A 17854-nucleotide genomic window follows, 5' to 3' on the forward strand; every position below is an offset into this window, starting at 1 on the left:
GTATTTGTTAAGTTTTTTCAAAAGAATGGCTTGGTTGATTCTTTTTTTTTTTTTTAAATTTATAAAGCACTTTTAAAATCAATCACGGCTGTAAACAAAGTGCTGTACAGGTAGATTAATTAAATGGGATAAAGCAGATAAGGAAAAACAGACACATAGTAAAAACAACTAAAAGCAAATTAAAACAGATAAAAGGAAATAAGACCAGGCAAAGAAACTAAGTCTCGCCGAGGTCAAAAGCCAAAAAATAAAAAAAATGGGTTTTAAGACGATTTTTAGATTAGAGAAAATCCTGTCACCTGACCAGCTGCTCCTGCAGGTACTGAGCTTCTTCCTGGACCTCAGTACCTGCAGGAGCAGCTGGTCGGACGACCTGAGGGACCGAGAGGGTGAGTAGGGGTGAAGAAGCTCAGAGAGGTAAGGTGGGTAAAGACCATTTAAACATCAAAAAAAACAAACATAAGAATTTTAAAATCAACTCTAAAAGTCACATGCAACCAGTGAAGTGAAGCCAGTACCGGACTGATGTGCTCTCTTTTGTGTGTATTGGTTAAAAGTCATGCAGACAGGAGAGCAGGGACTGACTCACTCCAACATTAAGTGTGTTACAGTAATCCAAACGTGATGAAGTAAAAGCATGGATCATTGTTTTAGAGTGCTACCTTTAGAAAAGATTTGACCTTTGCCAACCACCTTAAAGGGATAGTTCAGTTTTTTTGAAGTGAGGTTGTATGAGCTCTATGTGACCACTAAGGACATTAGATACAGTAGAAAGTTGTCTCCTCTCACTCAGTAAGACACAAACTTTAATCGATGGTGACGAAGAAATAGGCGCTAACAGGGAGAGACCGTACCAAATTCAAAGGCTATTTTCTCTGCCTACAAGAACTAAAATCAAAAAGTAATACCACAGTTTAAGAGTACGATACATAAAATATTTTTTAAGTGCATTAAGTCTTCGGAAATATAAACATTTATCTAGACCTAACTAACTGGTCATGTATCCTTCCGCGCAGCGCTAGTGCGCTCCGTCCCCCCTCCTCCTTTCAGCTGTAGGGAATGTAAACAAGCTATGCTTCAGGCGCTGGTTTTAGCCTCGTGTAAGTTTGATCAAGTATCGTAATTCTTTTGTTTGTACTCTAAGGATTGTGAGGCAGCGTAGGAAATTCAAAATGAGTGACTATGACAGTGATGATGAAGTTTCATTCACTTTGGAACCAAAAGGATACCTGTATGAACCGAAGTAGATACCCAGAAGAAGAGCTGCTACAGGGCCCTGTTCCACGAAGCAGGATTACTGCCTAGCCAGGTAGCTTTGAGGATAGGTTTCGGATTCCCTGTTCTACGACACGGGATCACTCCTCAGCGAGGCGAGTCTCCATGGCAACGTACGCTGAACGGCTAACCTGCTCCGGGGCAGGTTAGGTTCCAGATTGAACTCACGGACTACAAAAACCCCGCCCACTGACCAATGAGCCCTCGTGAAAAAATGGCTTGTCCGTGGACATCGGAGCTCGCATCGTCCGAGGAGCACTCCGGCGCGCGCGAGAGTTTTCAGGGACCGCACCGACCCACTCTCTTTTTCGGATGACCACCACCACCTTTAGCAGTAGTAACCTACATGCCACTTTCTACTGGTAGTTAAAGGGAATGAAGAACTGTCAATGCCGTAATAAGATCTTCAATGCCAACACTTCTGTTCCATGACAATATTTTATTGCCCGTATTAAAATTGTGACAGGAATTCATGTAGGGCTCATGTGGGCTACATATCACACAAAAAATGTAAACACGATAGGACTGAACAAATGAATAAATTCATCTAAGGAATAAATTAGATATGTTGCATGTTACAGTAAAAGTGCATGGTGAACAGTGCTATTTCAGGATGATAATGGCACAAAAGATTTTTTTTTTGCACTACACCACTACACTTATGCATTTAGACTGTCAGCAATTTTCTGCCAGCACTCCTTCCGTGCTTAAGCAGCGGCGACGGTGCTGTTTTTAACGTCAATTACCGGTACATGTTCAACTCGTCATACTTCCTCATGATCACCTCCAGCCCCTTCTCTCTCCGGCCTGCTCTGACGCTCAAGACTGCTCCATGTTCGCGATTGGTCAGATGCAGCGGGCTCCTCCTTATATGTGTGCACGCGCTCATTGCCTAGCTGGATCCACCTATGAGGTTGATGACCAGCGTCGTAAAACCGTGTAGTGAGACCGCTGGCTACCACGCTCAGTTCAGCGAGGTAGCTCCAAGGCTATCTCGCTAGACTGAACTTGCTTCCTAGAACAGGGCCCAGCGCCTGAAGCATAGCTTGTTTACATTTCCTACAGCTGAAAGGAGGAGGGGGGACGGAGCTCACTAGCGCTGCGCGGAAGGACACATGACCAGTTAGTTAGGTCCAGTTAAATGTTTATATTTCTGAAGACTTAATGCACTTAAAAAATATTTTATGTGGCATACTATTAAACTGTGGTATTACTTTTTGATTTTAGTTCTTGTAGGCAGAGAAAATAGCCTTTGAATTTGGTATGGTCTCTCCCTGTTAGCGTCTATTTCCTCGTCACCATCGATTACAGTCTGTGTCTTACTGAGGGAGAGGAGACACCTTTCTACTGTATCTAATGTCCTCAGTGGTCACATAGAGCTCATTCAACCCCACTTCAAAAAAACGGAACTATCCCTTTAAGTGATAAAAACAAGATGAAACAACAGTTTGAATTTGGCTGTCTAGTTTAAAATCTCTGTCCAACTTAAAACCCAGATTGGTAAAAAGGAGACAGCCTCCAGGTGTGATGTATCTGTTAGCCTGAGAGCTCGTCATCGTTATCTGAGACGTTGAATAGGCTGTTATCAAGCCTGTGTGTCAGAGCAAGTTGGAAATTGTCTCACTCTCTGTATCAATCCATGAGTCAACATGATTGATACTTTTTTAAAAACATGTACACAGCAGTGGGGAACCTTCAGGGACTTCTAGGCCTTCAGAGAAGGCCTTAAAAAATCTGGACCGAAAATATACGTATCATATATCTATATATGTATATAATTTCTCATTTAGTTGAATAAAATACATTTAATACATCGTGTAAGTTTTAAAACTAAGTGTACTGCAAAGTTCACTTCAGCAATGAAAGGGTTACTGTCTTGAAACATGTTATCTCTATCGGAGCCCGGTTTGCTGGCTCATTTAGTGGTTAGGACTTCACGAAGGCCAGGCTATTAGTGTGTCCCAAATCGCATACTTCCATACTCAAATACTCAAAATTTTGAGTATACTACGTCAAAATGAAAAACAGTATGCATAGTATGCGAAAAATGAGTATGCAAAAGTACCAGGATGATGTACTCAAATCGGCCCGGATTTTGAGTATGCAGCTGTGGACACTTAACGCACTAATTTCATCCTCTGGCAGCAATGTATAAATGTAACTTATTGATGTTGTTTTTTACACGTGTTGTTTCCACCAAGCACCATCAGCTGTTGACGTTGTGTATGTGGTGTAACTTGTTTTTGTTTGTTTTGTTCTGCGAATGATAGGCTATGCCAGTGTTTCTCAAATCTTTCAAATGATCAGCTCGTCATCAAGCTCTGCTCCAGCTTGATAACGAGCTGATCATTTGAATCAGGTGTGCTGGAGTGAGGTAACATCTAAACCAGGGGTCTCAAACTCGTGCCATGGAGGGCCAAGAGGCTGCAGGTTTTCTTTCCAACCAGAAACTCCACCAGCTGAATTCACTAATTACCTCACCTTCAAGCAGAGAGCAGGGACTAATCAGTGAAACCAGCTGGTGGAGTTTCTGGTTGGAAAGAAAACCTGCAGCCTCTTGGCCCTCCATGGCACGAGTTTGAGACCCCTGATCTAAACCATGCAGGGCAGGGGGTCCCCAGGACCAGGATTGAGAAACACTGGGCTATGCTATTGCTAGTAAAATGCAAATGCCAAAGCTCATTGGGCTAACAGTTACCGGGGCCCTAGCGTTACCCGGTGAACCAGGTAAATATCATAAGAAGCGGGTTAGACCCTGCACAGTGAATACATGACCAGAAGCACCACTCAGACATTTAATTTGTGGATGTATTTTAACTGCCACAGCGCCCCGGTAGCCCTTTTGGTAGCTTCAGTCAGCTGCACCGACCCCCATTAATAAACTCTACACCACTGATCATGTTATTAGCTGTGTTTAATATACTACTGAAAAGGCTTTGAAAATTTGCTGGCAAAAAGTGGCGGTGTTTGGCGGAAACAAGCTGGAAGCCGGTCACAATTAGATGTAGAAGAAGAAGAGGTCGACATCATGTCATCATTCCCGGTTAGTACGGCGCTTGGCAGCATGCGATTTGGGACAGAACTACACCCTCAAAATTTGCGCACTAAGCCAGTGAGTATGTAGTATGCTTAGTACGCTCAATTTGAAAATTTTGAGTACACAGTATGGAAGTATGCGATTTGGGACACACTATATGTGTTTTGGTTTGGAGAGAGTCAGGAAAATTGACCAATTAGGATTTGATTTTTTGGGGGCGGGACGAAAACAGAAGAGCGTAGGCCTTCGTGAAGTCCGAACAGTGGGCAGGTGTTGAGAGGAATGGCAGAAGACGAGAGCGAAGTTGTGGCTAGCTTGTTAGCATTTTTTCAGCGTGTGAGAGTAAAAATTTCATCTGGTGGCGCTCGTGCGAGTACATATGTCAGCCTTCTAACTTTATGATTCACGCTGCTCTAAACTCTCCTGATTGAAGAGGATGCTGCGTTAGAGCAGAGCTACGTTAGTTTAACTCAAGACATGTCAACACCAAAAAAGAAAGATAGAAAACAGCTAAGGCTCTGATAAACTCTTCATCAACAAGTGCAGCACAGTTATCTGTCTCCGTCTCTGAGGTCTCCTGCAGCGTCTTTGGATCAAACCAACTAAGAGAGAGAGGGGGTGGATGGTTTTTGAGTTTTCGATATAACGCCCAAGTACGGGACTTGATTCACTTTCAAAAAATATTAGCGATCACAGGAGCATACTTAAGGCTGGGAAACAATCAGGAGGAATCAAAAGCCAGGAAAACAGCCAGAGAAGGGGTTTAAAAGATGGGAGACTCCCTCCATATTCAGGAGTGTTGGCAGCCTGCCAGTACTCTCGATGGGTAAAAGTAACAAGTTTATGTATGACACAGATTTACAAAGATAAAAACTAAAGACATTTTCTTCATCATTTTAGGTTATTTTAGTAAGTTTTGTAAACTCACTTCATAATGTTAGTCATTGTTTTATGTAAAGCCTCTTTTTGATTTTTATTTTATTTATTCAATGGAAATGTTTTTTTGTTAACTACTTTTTTCCGCGATGATTTCTTTTCTGGGCTGTGAGGGCTGAGGTGAAGGCCCAGCTGTAGTACTCATGGTTCGCCACTGGTACACAGATTACAAATTTATGATGTGAACAGAAATAGATTTTTTGCAACAATCCAAAATTTGTCTACACTTGTGACTTGTTACAGTAACATATCTGTAAAATTTAACCAGATTCACCGCTCAGTTAAACAATGCTAAACAATAAAAAATAAGCTTGAATTGTTTCTCTGTTTGAATGACTTTTTAAAATATGCTTTTCTTTGGTGCTAATGGCAGTGATATCAAGTAATGATTGAACATGATGTGTAATGAATCAGGTACTTTATAGGTAGGGGAGACCGGGTGTGGTTGTAACACTTTTTGCTTTAGCACCTCTAACTCACTGAATTTTTGAGTCACAGTTCTACAACTTTAAAGGTCCCATATTATGCAATAATTCCTGACAAAAATTTACAACAAAACTGTCATATTTTTGCACAGATTTGGGTCAAATTGTGGCCTCTGTGAGGAGTTGTTTCCCAAATTGTTGTGAATAAATTTCACCCTTCACTCTGCTGCAGTTGATGGTGTCACACACTGATTAGGAGTTCCGTGCAGCTGGTCATGTGACTCAGCAGAGAGAATAATACATGATATCAACTGTTATAGCACTAAGAGGGCCAGAAAGGGATGAAACCCTGATGGTGGAGGGGAAACAGGTATGACAGACCTTCAGAAGGGTTTGGGTGAGAGTGTGAGGACCCGTCCAATGTTGCTTGCAGTTTTAATCTCAAGTATTGTTTTAACATCTTATAATTGAGTTGTATGAGGTCGTTCACTTTACAACTGTTTTAAGTTTTCAGAAATCCAGAACAGTCTATTGACCTTTGACCTTTGAGGGCCTCATACCTGTACCAGCATGAGTCTTCATTAACTCATGAATCTGCTGTAAGGCGTGCTAACTTTTATCAAGGTGAAAAAAAGATGATTGCCGACATGCAGTTATTTGAGGACATCAGTTCAGACTAGTTTGGAGGAATTTATTGCGCCATTCACAGGTGACCTTTTTAATCAAAATGAAAGGTGGAGTTCCCAAGAACACTGAGGTTTGTGCCACATTTAGCTGGCAAAGCTCGGTGGTTCTGCTGGTTTCACAACTCTCCTGTTGTCTGGTTCATTATAAAAGGGGATGGATGTGAGCACCGATTCACTCCAGCTCTGGGCTCTCTCTGCGCTGCACCAAGACGACAAGAAGACGAGACCAAGACAGCAATGGCTGGTGAGTCAAATATTATTGCAGTAGCTGTTTGACAAGTCATCATCAGTTCTTTGTAACTTTTTAGAAAGAAATAACTTTATGTTGATCTGTTTATCCTCTGTTTTCCACAGACAACACTCCAATCCTTTTCAATTTGACCATCGTCAAAAGTGACAGGCATGGCGATGATGAAACGTTCCATGTGCCAACAACAAGGGGCAAGACCCTCTTCGATGCTCTGAGTGACTATGAGCAAAGAAACACCAAATTTAAGTAAGATATGTCCTTCATTATGGTCATAATAACGTCTTCTCTTTCCACAAACAGGAAAATATTTGAGTTTCTCTGAAATCCGTACAGCAGGGACGTGTAGAGACCTGGTTGTGTCAGAGTCCAGCTGTTTGGATGACATTTCTCCTGAGATCAAATGAAGTCTGTCTTTGAGAAACAGAGTTTCAGCTCTCAGCAGGAAACATCAAACACTGAACAAGCTTTCTACAGCTTCTCTCACTCTGTTTTGTCTCTGCAGGTTTGAGACCAGGAATGCTCTCGACGTGGGCCATTACGTGGTGGATGTGATGGGGATCAAGAATCAATCCAAAACGTTCTGGATAACACTTCTGAACAATCGAAAGGATGACGTGGTACCCATCAGTGAGTAAAATCACATTTTATCATAGAAATCCATCTTTGTTGAACTCCTGCTGATTTATATCAAACGTTATCTGAAGAGGCTTCACAAAAAGAGCCGGTCTAGACCGGACTCAGTGTTTATTTAATTTACACAGAACCAACATCCAGATAAGATCAAATTCAGACCTATCTTGGTAGACTGTCTCATCTCATGATGATGGAGGAAAGTGAAGCATGGATCTATTCTCCTCTACAGATCTGAACTACAAGGTCAAAAGTGATGAAAAGGTGTACCTGCAGTTCACCCCCCTCCTGTTTGACCCCTGTGGCTGCAAGTAATCCAGACGGGGATCCTGATCTGTCCTTCTCATCCTGTTTGAATCTGATGCAAACTTCAATTTGAGGTGCAACAAGAAACAGAAATAAAAGATGAGAACCTATTTTTGCTGTGTCTGTCCTCCTTTGACCTCATTCACTCATTAAAGAGTGTTTCTGAATGAATAAAAACTCATTTAATAGAATCAAACTGTGGATTAATGGTTTGTAGTATTCTTGTGTTGCTGCAGTTCTCAAAACCTGCCACATGGTGGCAGCACTGAGCTGCATATTTTCTTTATTTCTGGTAGTGGGGAATAAAGTTAATAATAATAACACAGAATAATTAAACAAACTTCCATCCCATTTGATATCTGCTCACTGTACTTTGGGACCATGGCATTAAATTCCCAATAATTAGCAGACAATTATTTAAAAAGATATTATTCTTAATCAAAAGTTAATAGTGGAGCAGATAACTGTAAAATTTCAAGAGAATCGTTCAAATGGTGATGCAAGCATGAAATTTGGTACAGATACTCTCTTAGGGTCACTCTTTTGAAATAAAACGTTAGACACGCCAAAATTCAAGATGGCGGCCATTTTTAAAGATGGACGCCATTTCTATCAAACGATTCTTATTTCAAAAGTTCAAATGGGGATGCAAGCATGAAATTTGGTACAGATACTCTCTAAGAGACACTCTTTTGAAACAAAACGTTAGACACGACACAATTTCAAGATGGCTGCCATTTTCATAGATGGACGCCATTTCTATCAGACGATTCTTATATCAAAAGTTCTAATGGTGATGCAAGCATGAAATTTGGTACAGATACTCTCTAAGGGACACTCTTTTGAAACAAAACGTTAGACACAACAAAATGTCAAGATGGCTGCTATTTTTATTGTATGCTCCTTTTTTCAATGGTTCTAATGGTGATGCAAGCTTAAAAGATGGCACAAATACTCCTTCTGAGCCACTCATTTGAACAAGGAATGTTCAAAATGGTAGTCATTTTTCAGGATAACCACCACCGTACTAGAAAACTGGTGTTAAGAGTGCTCGTGAGGTACCATTTACAGCCACTCGAAACTTCAAAACTGTAAGCCAAGAGTGTTTATTTGACTGTGTTTTGTCTAACTCCTTACCCTTGACCTGTCCGAATTGGTTAAACCTGCCAGAACTGCCCCCTAACGGCATAGCTCACAGAGTTCATCAGAGTACACAAGCTCCCTGACCGTAACAAGGTAACAGACACAAGGGAGGCTTTGTTTTTTTTGTTCTTTTGCTTTTTATGCATTCATATATATATATATATATATATATATATATATATATATATATATATATATATATATATATATATATATATATATATACTAGTGCTGGGCAAGTTAACGCGTTATTTTTACGATAACCCGTCAATCTATTAACGCTGTTGAATATTTTATTGCGCATTAGTGCATGTTGCTCACATGCTTTTATTTTGTATGTCTGTTGCTGACCGCGGTGGAACCGGAAGTGAAATTGGCGGAAAAACACAATGAGTAACCAAAATGTATATGTGTATCAGTCTGCGCGCACGGCATGCCAGATATAAACAAACGCAGTTAGTCTGCCAGGACGAAGAGACACGATGAGAATTAGAGCCTTATTTAGTGGTGTAAGTAATGTGCTGAAAATTCTCTAAATAAAGCGTGAATGCAGACCGATATCAGCGTTTTTTGGTGGGGGTCAGTTTATTTGTGTTTTTCGTCAAGTAAATTATGGCCCCGTCTGAGTGTAGAGGAAACTATAATATATATATATATATATATATATATATATATATATATATATATATATATATATATATGTGTGTTTTTTTAAGAGCAAGAGAAAGAGGGGAACAGAGAGACACAGAAAGAAAGAAAAGATAACTACACAAAGACTGAGCCATACCAAAGACTCAAGCTGGCTGCTTACTCTTCTATTCACACTTGCAGCTGCACAGTGCTGTGCAGGTGAACCCCAACCTGAAGCATTTGCACCTTCCAACTTAAGCTGTTTGATTAAAAAAAAAAAAAAAATTCCCTCCAAAATAAGTGCCTGTATTTTAATTCTCTTACCTCTGTAGCATAAAACATATATCATTTTTTCAGGTTATTATTATTTTTCTTCATAAAATTATTTTAAAAGTAATAACAATTATTATTATTATTTAACATCTTTAATGTATTCTTTTTAGCATTCATGTAATTATTGTTTTTACCATTAAATTATTAGTATTGTCATTATTATTAATGTTCTCGAAAACAGAGCTTTTAAAACAAAATGGTGGCCATCTTGAAAAATGTCGGCAATCTTCAATTTCTGTATGTCTAGCATAATTTTTGTGTCCCTTAAAGAGTAGTTGTGCCAAATTTTACATTTGCATCACCGTTTGAGTTTGAGTTGGAATAATTAGCGTTCAACTGAAATGGCAGCCATCTTGAATAAAATGGCCCCAATCATGAAAAATGGTCACCAATTTGTATTTTGGGGTGTCTAAATTGATTTTTCACGAGTGTTAGAGAGTGTATGTGCAAAAACTCGTGCTCGCATCACCAATAGAAATATATTTAAATAACAAGTGTTCAACAAAATGGCGGCCATCTTTAAAAATGGCCGCCATCTTGAATTTTGGCGTGTCTAATGTTTTGTTTCAAAGGAGTGTTCCTTAGAGAGTGTCTGTACCAAATGTCATGCTTGCATCACCATTTGAACTTTTGAAATAAGAATTGTCTGATAGAAATGGCGTCCATCTGAAAAAATGGCCGCCATCTTGAATTTGGCGTGTCTAACGTTTTATTTCAAAAGAGCGTCCCTTAGACAGTATCTGTACCAAATTTCATGCTTGCATCACCATTTGAACTTTTGAAATAAGAATCGTCTGATAGAAATGGCGTCCATCTATAAAAATGGCCGCCATCTTGAATTTTGGCATGTCTAACATTTTGTTTCAAAAGAGTGTCCCTTAGAGAGTGTCTGTACCAAATTTCATGCTTGCATCACCATTTGAACTTTTGAAATAAGAATCGTCTGATAGAAATGGCGTCCATCTGAAAAAATGGCCGCCGTCTTGAATTTTGGCGTGTCTAACGTTTTATTTCAAAAGAGTGACCCTTAGAGAGTATCTGTACCAAATTTCATGCTTGCATCATCATGTGAACGATTTTTTCACTTATCTGCTCCACTATAAAGACCACAGGTGATGAGCAGCACAAATTAAAATGACCTGTCTGTGGATGCAGCTATCTGTGCTTAAAAAAGTAGGATAAAAATAATTATGTCGTCGGACTGAACTGTTGCTGAGAAAGTGACGCGTCTGTGAATCTTTTATTTTGTCAGGAGCCACAGGAAGTGATGAGTCAGCACACTGACTGTCTTTGGAGTAAGAAAACCAACCAGTGATCTGTGAGAAGTGTTTATTTATCACATCAGGGACTGCAGTTATAAAACCTGTTAGTGCTATCTAGGTCAGCCCAACCTGAAGGGGGCGCTGCAGGAGAGCGGAGAATCAATGACACCATTACAGAGACGAGGGAAGCAAAGCATCCTGGGAATATCATGGAGTGAATTCAGCTCTTTGGTGGTATTTAGGTGTAAACAACAAACAGGAAAAAAAAGAAGAAAAAAACACAAATCAATGAAAAAAAACCCAACAAAAGTAGAAATACAAAAAATAAAAAATAAAGAATGATTTAAATCAGTAATATTAAAAAACCAAAGATGCTTGTTCAATGTTCAAGTCAGGAGTTATGAATCTACACACAGTACAATCTGACTGAGCTCTGTCTGCTCTTTGGCTCCCCCTGTGGTGATGAGCAGTACTGACCCTCACACAGAGAAAATAATGCTGGCTGAGACTTTAAATGTGTGTCCCAATTCAGGGGCTGCAGCCTACGGAGGCTGTAGCCTTCGGAGGACCCGGCCTTTGTAGCCTGTGTAGACCGCAAAGGCCGAACTGAATTGAGACGGTCTGGTCTACGAAGCATTTCCCGTTTGTCACCCTCGATGTCACACAGCGCCACCCTTACCTGTCAGTCTTACATTACTTTTAAACACACGTAAACAAAAACCTCACATTGAACCGGATGATTTTTACTATATTTTTATTACTTTGCGTTGTTATAATAATAATAATAATAATAATAATAATAATAATAATAATAATAATAATTATTATTATTATTATTATTATTATTATTATTATTATTATTATTATTTTTTTTTTTTTTTTTTATTTTTATTATTATTATTATTATTATTATTATTATATTATTATCCCTATTGATATAGTATAGAACCACCATTTACATGAGAGTAAAGCAACAACATACATTTTCAACATTTGATCAAGTGCTAGAGGGATGATAAATAAAAAAGTATAAAATACAAACTGCTGAAATGATTTAATGTCTTTTTTTAATTCCCTGTAAAATAATAAAAAATAATAATAAAAAAACAGAGTAAGTTTTTCCCAAGAGAATTTACATTTATGAACATATTTTTTTTATGATAATGAGAAGATTTATAAAGAACTCTTTTTCCTCAGTATATTACTTGAAAAGAGCCCAAACAACACATTTTCACACAGAAAAACAAAATATTCTTTCACGTTTCAGAAACACAATCACATAGTTGTTGCCAGAAATCCTTCATATCTGTATAAAACAGGACTCCTTTTGGAGTTCGGCTGTGTCCATCATGTTCTGCATTCATGCGCAATGAATCTTGGGATATGTGAGGCTATGGGTGCGTCTCAAAGCTCCAAAGTTCCACCCTCGCCTCCTCCGCTTGCGTCTTAGTCCCGCCCACCAGAGATGCATGCCAGAGACGCGAGGAAACGAAGAGAGGAGAGAGGAGACGAGGAGGTTCATGTTATGAGCATTGAGATGTCCTCTCCTCCGGAGCGTCACATGAAGCGACGTATTTTAGTGATGACGGCGTCACAGCTGGATAAACCGGTCTGAACGCACGGGAGAAACTAAATTAAGGAAAATAATGTTAACAACAGGGCGCTCGACCGCAGAAAATTCATATTCACTTTTAGATCAGTTTAACATGAATATGTTCATGAATGAAAAAGAAAAATGTCACGTTTTCCCAGGCCCAGAGTGATAGTTTTTAATTCTTATATTGGGGCCACTTTGTGTTCATAAATAATGTGTTTATTCTGCTATAAGCACTGCTTAGCGCACTGGTGGGACAGGAGGAGAGAGAAGTGGAGCTGTCTGCAGCGGTGCCTTTCATCCATTACGCGCACGCAGAGGGACAGAGGTGAAACTGTTGCTGTATCAGCCAATAATGGCATGATCTCACACCCATCACTGATAAAACAACAGTTTGCTACTGTATGAAAATGGTGTGATTATGTGTTATTTTTAAAGACATTATTGAACTGGCTCGAGTGGGTCAGTGGAGCGCGCAGTCAGCTGACCCGGAGCCTTTCAGTTTCACTTGTTTGGTCTCTGTGGCTCTTTCTAATTGTCTGTTGTCATCCTCAGTGAGAATTAATGTTGTAATCATCCAGATTAATATCAAACATGTTTGAAAATTATCGGGGCGGCTCCGACGAGTCTGTGAGACGATCGTGGGGCTAAAGATTCATCTGTCAACAGCTCACACTAGAAGATAATCTCGGCCGAAAGTCGGGCCCGATTTTAATCCCTGACCAGATTTCTTCCCTGATTGTCGGGAGTACCGAATCTGGGTTAAATCGGGGCGAGAATCCTGTAGTGTGTAGTGTTATTTTTCTACAAAAATGTTTTTGTTAATTATATGATAACTGTCTGTTGTTATTCTTGGCTTTTATTTAAGAAGCTTTTGTGTTTTCTTCTTTTAGAGTTACAAAAAAATATATAACATGTTTTGTCAAGTAGTGCTTGTTGCAGTCACTTCATATTTCCAGTAAAATATTTAGGGAAATTGTATCTAGAGTTACTGCACCCAAATAAATAAATAAATAAATACATAAATAAATAAATAAATAAATGAAGAGTGCGACCAAATCATGTGCTGGTGCCAACAACTGAGAAAGTTGGTGGCACCAGTGCTCCCAGTGAAAAAGTTGGTGTAGAGCCTTGATTTAAAATACGCCCAACAGCAGAGTTTCTACAGTATATGGAAAGAAAAATATGTTTTAATAGTCATCACTATTGATCTTTTGAGTGTTTTTGTTAATATATTCTTTTTTATATTGTTAGATTTTTATTTAAACATTCCACTTGAGAGCATTTTTACTCAATCACTCTCTCACAGTTTGTGAGAGAAGTTTAATACTTTAGTAAACTTATTCACTTACTGTAGTTAGTATAATGAATCTTAAATAAATTTTATTTAAATCTGAAATAAATATACTAACGTGTTGTGCTTTTTTGGGGGAAATATTGCTCCTGATGTAGTCTGTGGGCATCATCACAACATTTTTTAATGGCCTGGTGTGTAAAACAAAACAAAACAAAACAAAAGCAAATTAAAATTGCAGATCATGTAACCTCTAACACTTTTTTTTTAAATGAGAAGGAAAATGATAGGGCTTCAGTCAAAATATCTCCTATTCTATTTTTTGGCTTTAATTCCTGTGTTGTACGTGCATCATCCTGTACTATCAGTATAATATAATTTAATGTTGACACATTCTTAAGTACAGGTTGGCAGTGCCAGGCTGTAGACATGACGCAACAGGGCTACAGAAAGCATAGAGATGGACCATTTGTCCCGGGTAGGATCCTCTAAAATTCCCTATAGGACCTGGGCTCAGCCCCCAATGTTCTCAGACCCAAGAAACGCCCCCAAGAGCTATGGTCAGAAAGACCGCGCCAATGTAGAAATAAATAGTAGAAATATCGCCTATCACTGCGTTCATCATCTGACGGAGTCACAGACCGAGGAGTTGCAGCGCTTCCCACTCCGTTGATAAGCCTCTATTCATTCAAAAATGGCCTGTAAAACCGTATGAGGCTCGCATGCTTTGCGCACGAACTAATTTTTTTTTTTTGAGTTGCACAGTTCCTGCAAGAATCTTATCTTACTTTCACTCCTGGATAAAAATCAAGGTGATAAAAGACCAACGTGCCCCGGGTTTCGCCTCAAAGCAGGGTGTGTTCATGATTACCACAAACGTGGGAGACAATTAAAATAATTCCAAACTGTCAACCACTGACTTTGATAAAAGGGGTTGGTTTAGAAATTGTGTAAGAAATCTGGCGAGGTTATCAGAATGAAAGGTGAAGTTCCCATGAGAACAGTTTCGTTAGAAAGTTTGATATTTATCCTGATTGAGATGGCGGGTGTGATAATGGGTCTGAGTCACAGATGCTGGCAAAGCTCAGTGTCGCTGAGTGGTAATAGTGTTATTATTTTTCCCTTTTATTTTGCATTATTTTATTTTATTTATTGCAAGGTTAAGAGGAAAATTCATCCCTGTATTTGTCAAGTATGTTTTTTTTTTAAACTACAGGATGAATTGATTTCTTTACTCCTTTTTTTAAAAACTGGTACACAGATTACAAATTTATGATGTGAGCAGAAATAGATTTTTTGCAAAAATCCAAAATTTGTCTACACTTGTGACTTGTTACAGTAACATATCTGTAAAAATTTAACCAGATTGACCGCTCAGTTAAACAATGCTAAACAATTAAAAATGAGCTTGAATTGTTCCTCTGGTTGAATGACTTTTTTAAAATATGCTTTTCTTTGGTGCTAATGGCAGTGATATCAAGTAATGATTGAACATGATGTGTAATGAATCAGGTACTTTTATAGGTAGGGGAGACCAGGTGTGGTTGTAACACTTTTTGCTTTAGCACCTCTAACTCACTGAATTTTTGAGTCAGAGTTCTCAAACTTTAAAGGTTCCATATTATGCAATAATTCCTGATTACATTTACAACAAAACTGTCATATTTTTACACAGATTTGGGTAAAATTGTGGCCTCTGTGAGGAGTTTTTTCCAAAATTTTTGTGAATAAATTTCACCCTTCACTCTGCTGCAGTTGATGATGTCACACACTGATCAGGAGTTCCGTGCAGCTGGTCATGTGACTCAGCAGAGAGAATAATACATAGTGTCATCTGTTATAGCACTGAGAGGGCCAGACAGGGATGAAACCCTGATGGTGGAGGGGAAACAGGTATGACAGACCAGCAGAAGGGTTTGGGTGAGAGTGTGAGGACCCGTCCTACGCTGCTTGCAGTTTTAATCTCAAGTATTGTTTTAACATCTTATAATTGAGTTGTATGAGGTCGTTCACTTTACAATTGTTTTAAGTTTTCAGAAATCCAGAACAGTCTATTGACCTTTGACCTTTGAGGGCCTCATACCTGTACCAGCATGAGTCTTCATTAACTCATGAATCCGCTGTAAGGCATGCTAACTTTTATCAAGGTGAAAAAAAGACGATTGCCGACATGCAGTTATTTGAGGACATCAGTTCAGACTAGTTTGGTGGAATTTATTGCGCCATTCACAGGTGACCTTTTTAATCCAAATGAAAGGTGGAGTTCCCAAGAACACTGAGGTTTGTGTCACATTCAGCTGGAAAAGCTCGGTGGTTCTGCTGGTTTCACAACTCTCCTGTTGTCTGGTTCATTATAAAAGGGGATGGATGTGAGCACCGATTCACTCCAGCTCTGAGCTCTCTCTGTGCTGCACCAAGACCACGAGAAGACGAGACCAAGACAGCAATGGGTGGTGAGTCAAATATTACTGCAGCAGCTGTTTGACACGTCATCATCAGTTCTTTGTAACTTTATTACAGAAAGAAATGACTTTATGTTGATCTGTTTATCCTCTGATTTTCACAGACAACACTTCAATCGTTTTCACTCTGACCATCATCAAAAGTGACGGGCATGGCGATTCTGAAACGTTCTATGTGCCAACAACAAGGGAAAAGACCCTCTTCGATGCTCTGAGTGAATATGAGCAAAGAAACACCAAGTTTAAGTAAGATATGTCATCCATGATGGTCATAATAACGTCTTCTCTTTCCACAAACAGGAAAATATTTGAGTTTCTCTGAAATCCGTACAGCAGGGACGTGTAGAGACCTGGTTGTGTCAGAGTCCAGCTGTTTGGATGACATTTCTCCTGAGATCAAATGAAGTCTGTCTTTGAGAAACAGAGTTTCAGCTCTCAGCAGGAAACATCAAACACTGAACAAGCTTTCTACAGCTTCTCTCACTCTGTTTTGTCTCTGCAGGTTTCAGACCAGGGATGCCCTCGACGTGGGCCATTACGTGGTGAATGTGATGGGAATCAAGAATGAATCCAAAAAGTGCTGGATTACACTTCTGAACAATCAAAAGGATAACGTGGTACCCATCAGTGAGTAAAATCACATTTTATCATAGAAATCCATCTTTGTTGAACTCCTGCTGATTTATATCAAACGTTATCTGAAGAGGCTTCAGAAAAAGAGCCGGTCTAGACCGGACTCAGTGTTTATTTAATTTACACAGAACCAACATCCAGATAAGATCAAATTCAGACCCATCTTGGTAGACTGTCTCATCTCATGATGATGGAGGAAAGTGAAGCATGGATCTATTCTCCTCTACAGATCTGGACTACAAGGTCAAATATGGTGAAAAGGTGTACCTGCAGTTCACCCCCCTCCTGTTTGACCCCTGCTGCTGCAACTAATCCAGACGGGGATCCTGATCTGTCCTTCTCTTCCTGTTTGAATCTGATGCAAACTTCAATTTGAGGTGCAACAAGAAACAGAAATAAAAGATGAGAACCTATTTTTGCTGTGTCTGTCCTCCTTTGACCTCATTCACTCATTAAAGAGTGTTTCTGAATGAATAAAAACTCATTTAATAGAATCAAACTATGAAAACTGGTTTGTAGTATTCTAACGTTGCTTCAGTTCTCCAAACTTGCCACATGGTGGCAGCACTGAGCTCCATATTTATTTCCAGTAGCCGGGAATAAAGTTAATAATAATAACAGAATAATTATACAAACTACCATCCCATTTGATATCTGCTCACTGTACGTTGGCACCATGGCATTGAATTACCAATCATTAGCAGACAATTATTTAAAAAGATATTATTCATGATCAAAAGTTAAAGACCACAGGTGATTAAAGCCAAAATCTGCTCCAAATGTTCATTTCCTGTCAGGCATTCACACAGCGATGTCCTCCTGATGCTGAAGCTAAGAAGCTGTCTCTTCTTGAACGTGGTCGGATGATCAAGCATAAGCAAGGCCTCTCTCAGCGTGCCACTGCTGCTGAGGTTGGACGCAGTAAGACAGTTATTCTACATTTTCTGAAAGATCCTGA

General features: G+C 39.3%; 1 protein-coding gene across 1 annotated transcript in view; it reads left to right on the plus strand.

The window, feature by feature from the left end:
• The window catches only part of LOC141797894 (coagulation factor X-like), a 34590-nt gene extending 17720 nt beyond the window's left edge, over positions 1-16870 (plus strand). Inside the window, exons 5-7 of the mRNA XM_074679585.1 lie at positions 16162-16254; positions 16368-16509; positions 16766-16870. Coding sequence (XP_074535686.1) covers positions 16162-16197 — 36 coding nt within the window. The 3' untranslated portion in view covers positions 16198-16254; positions 16368-16509; positions 16766-16870. The remainder of the gene's footprint in view (positions 1-16161; positions 16255-16367; positions 16510-16765) is intronic.
• Positions 16871-17854: the final 984 nt, after the last annotated feature.

The sequence above is a fragment of the Halichoeres trimaculatus genome, unplaced genomic scaffold (genome assembly GCF_033239565.1).
Source record: "Halichoeres trimaculatus isolate MK-OKI-2021-1 unplaced genomic scaffold, fHalTri1.1 fHalTri1_scaffold_9, whole genome shotgun sequence".
Lineage (NCBI taxonomy): Eukaryota > Metazoa > Chordata > Actinopteri > Labriformes > Labridae > Halichoeres > Halichoeres trimaculatus.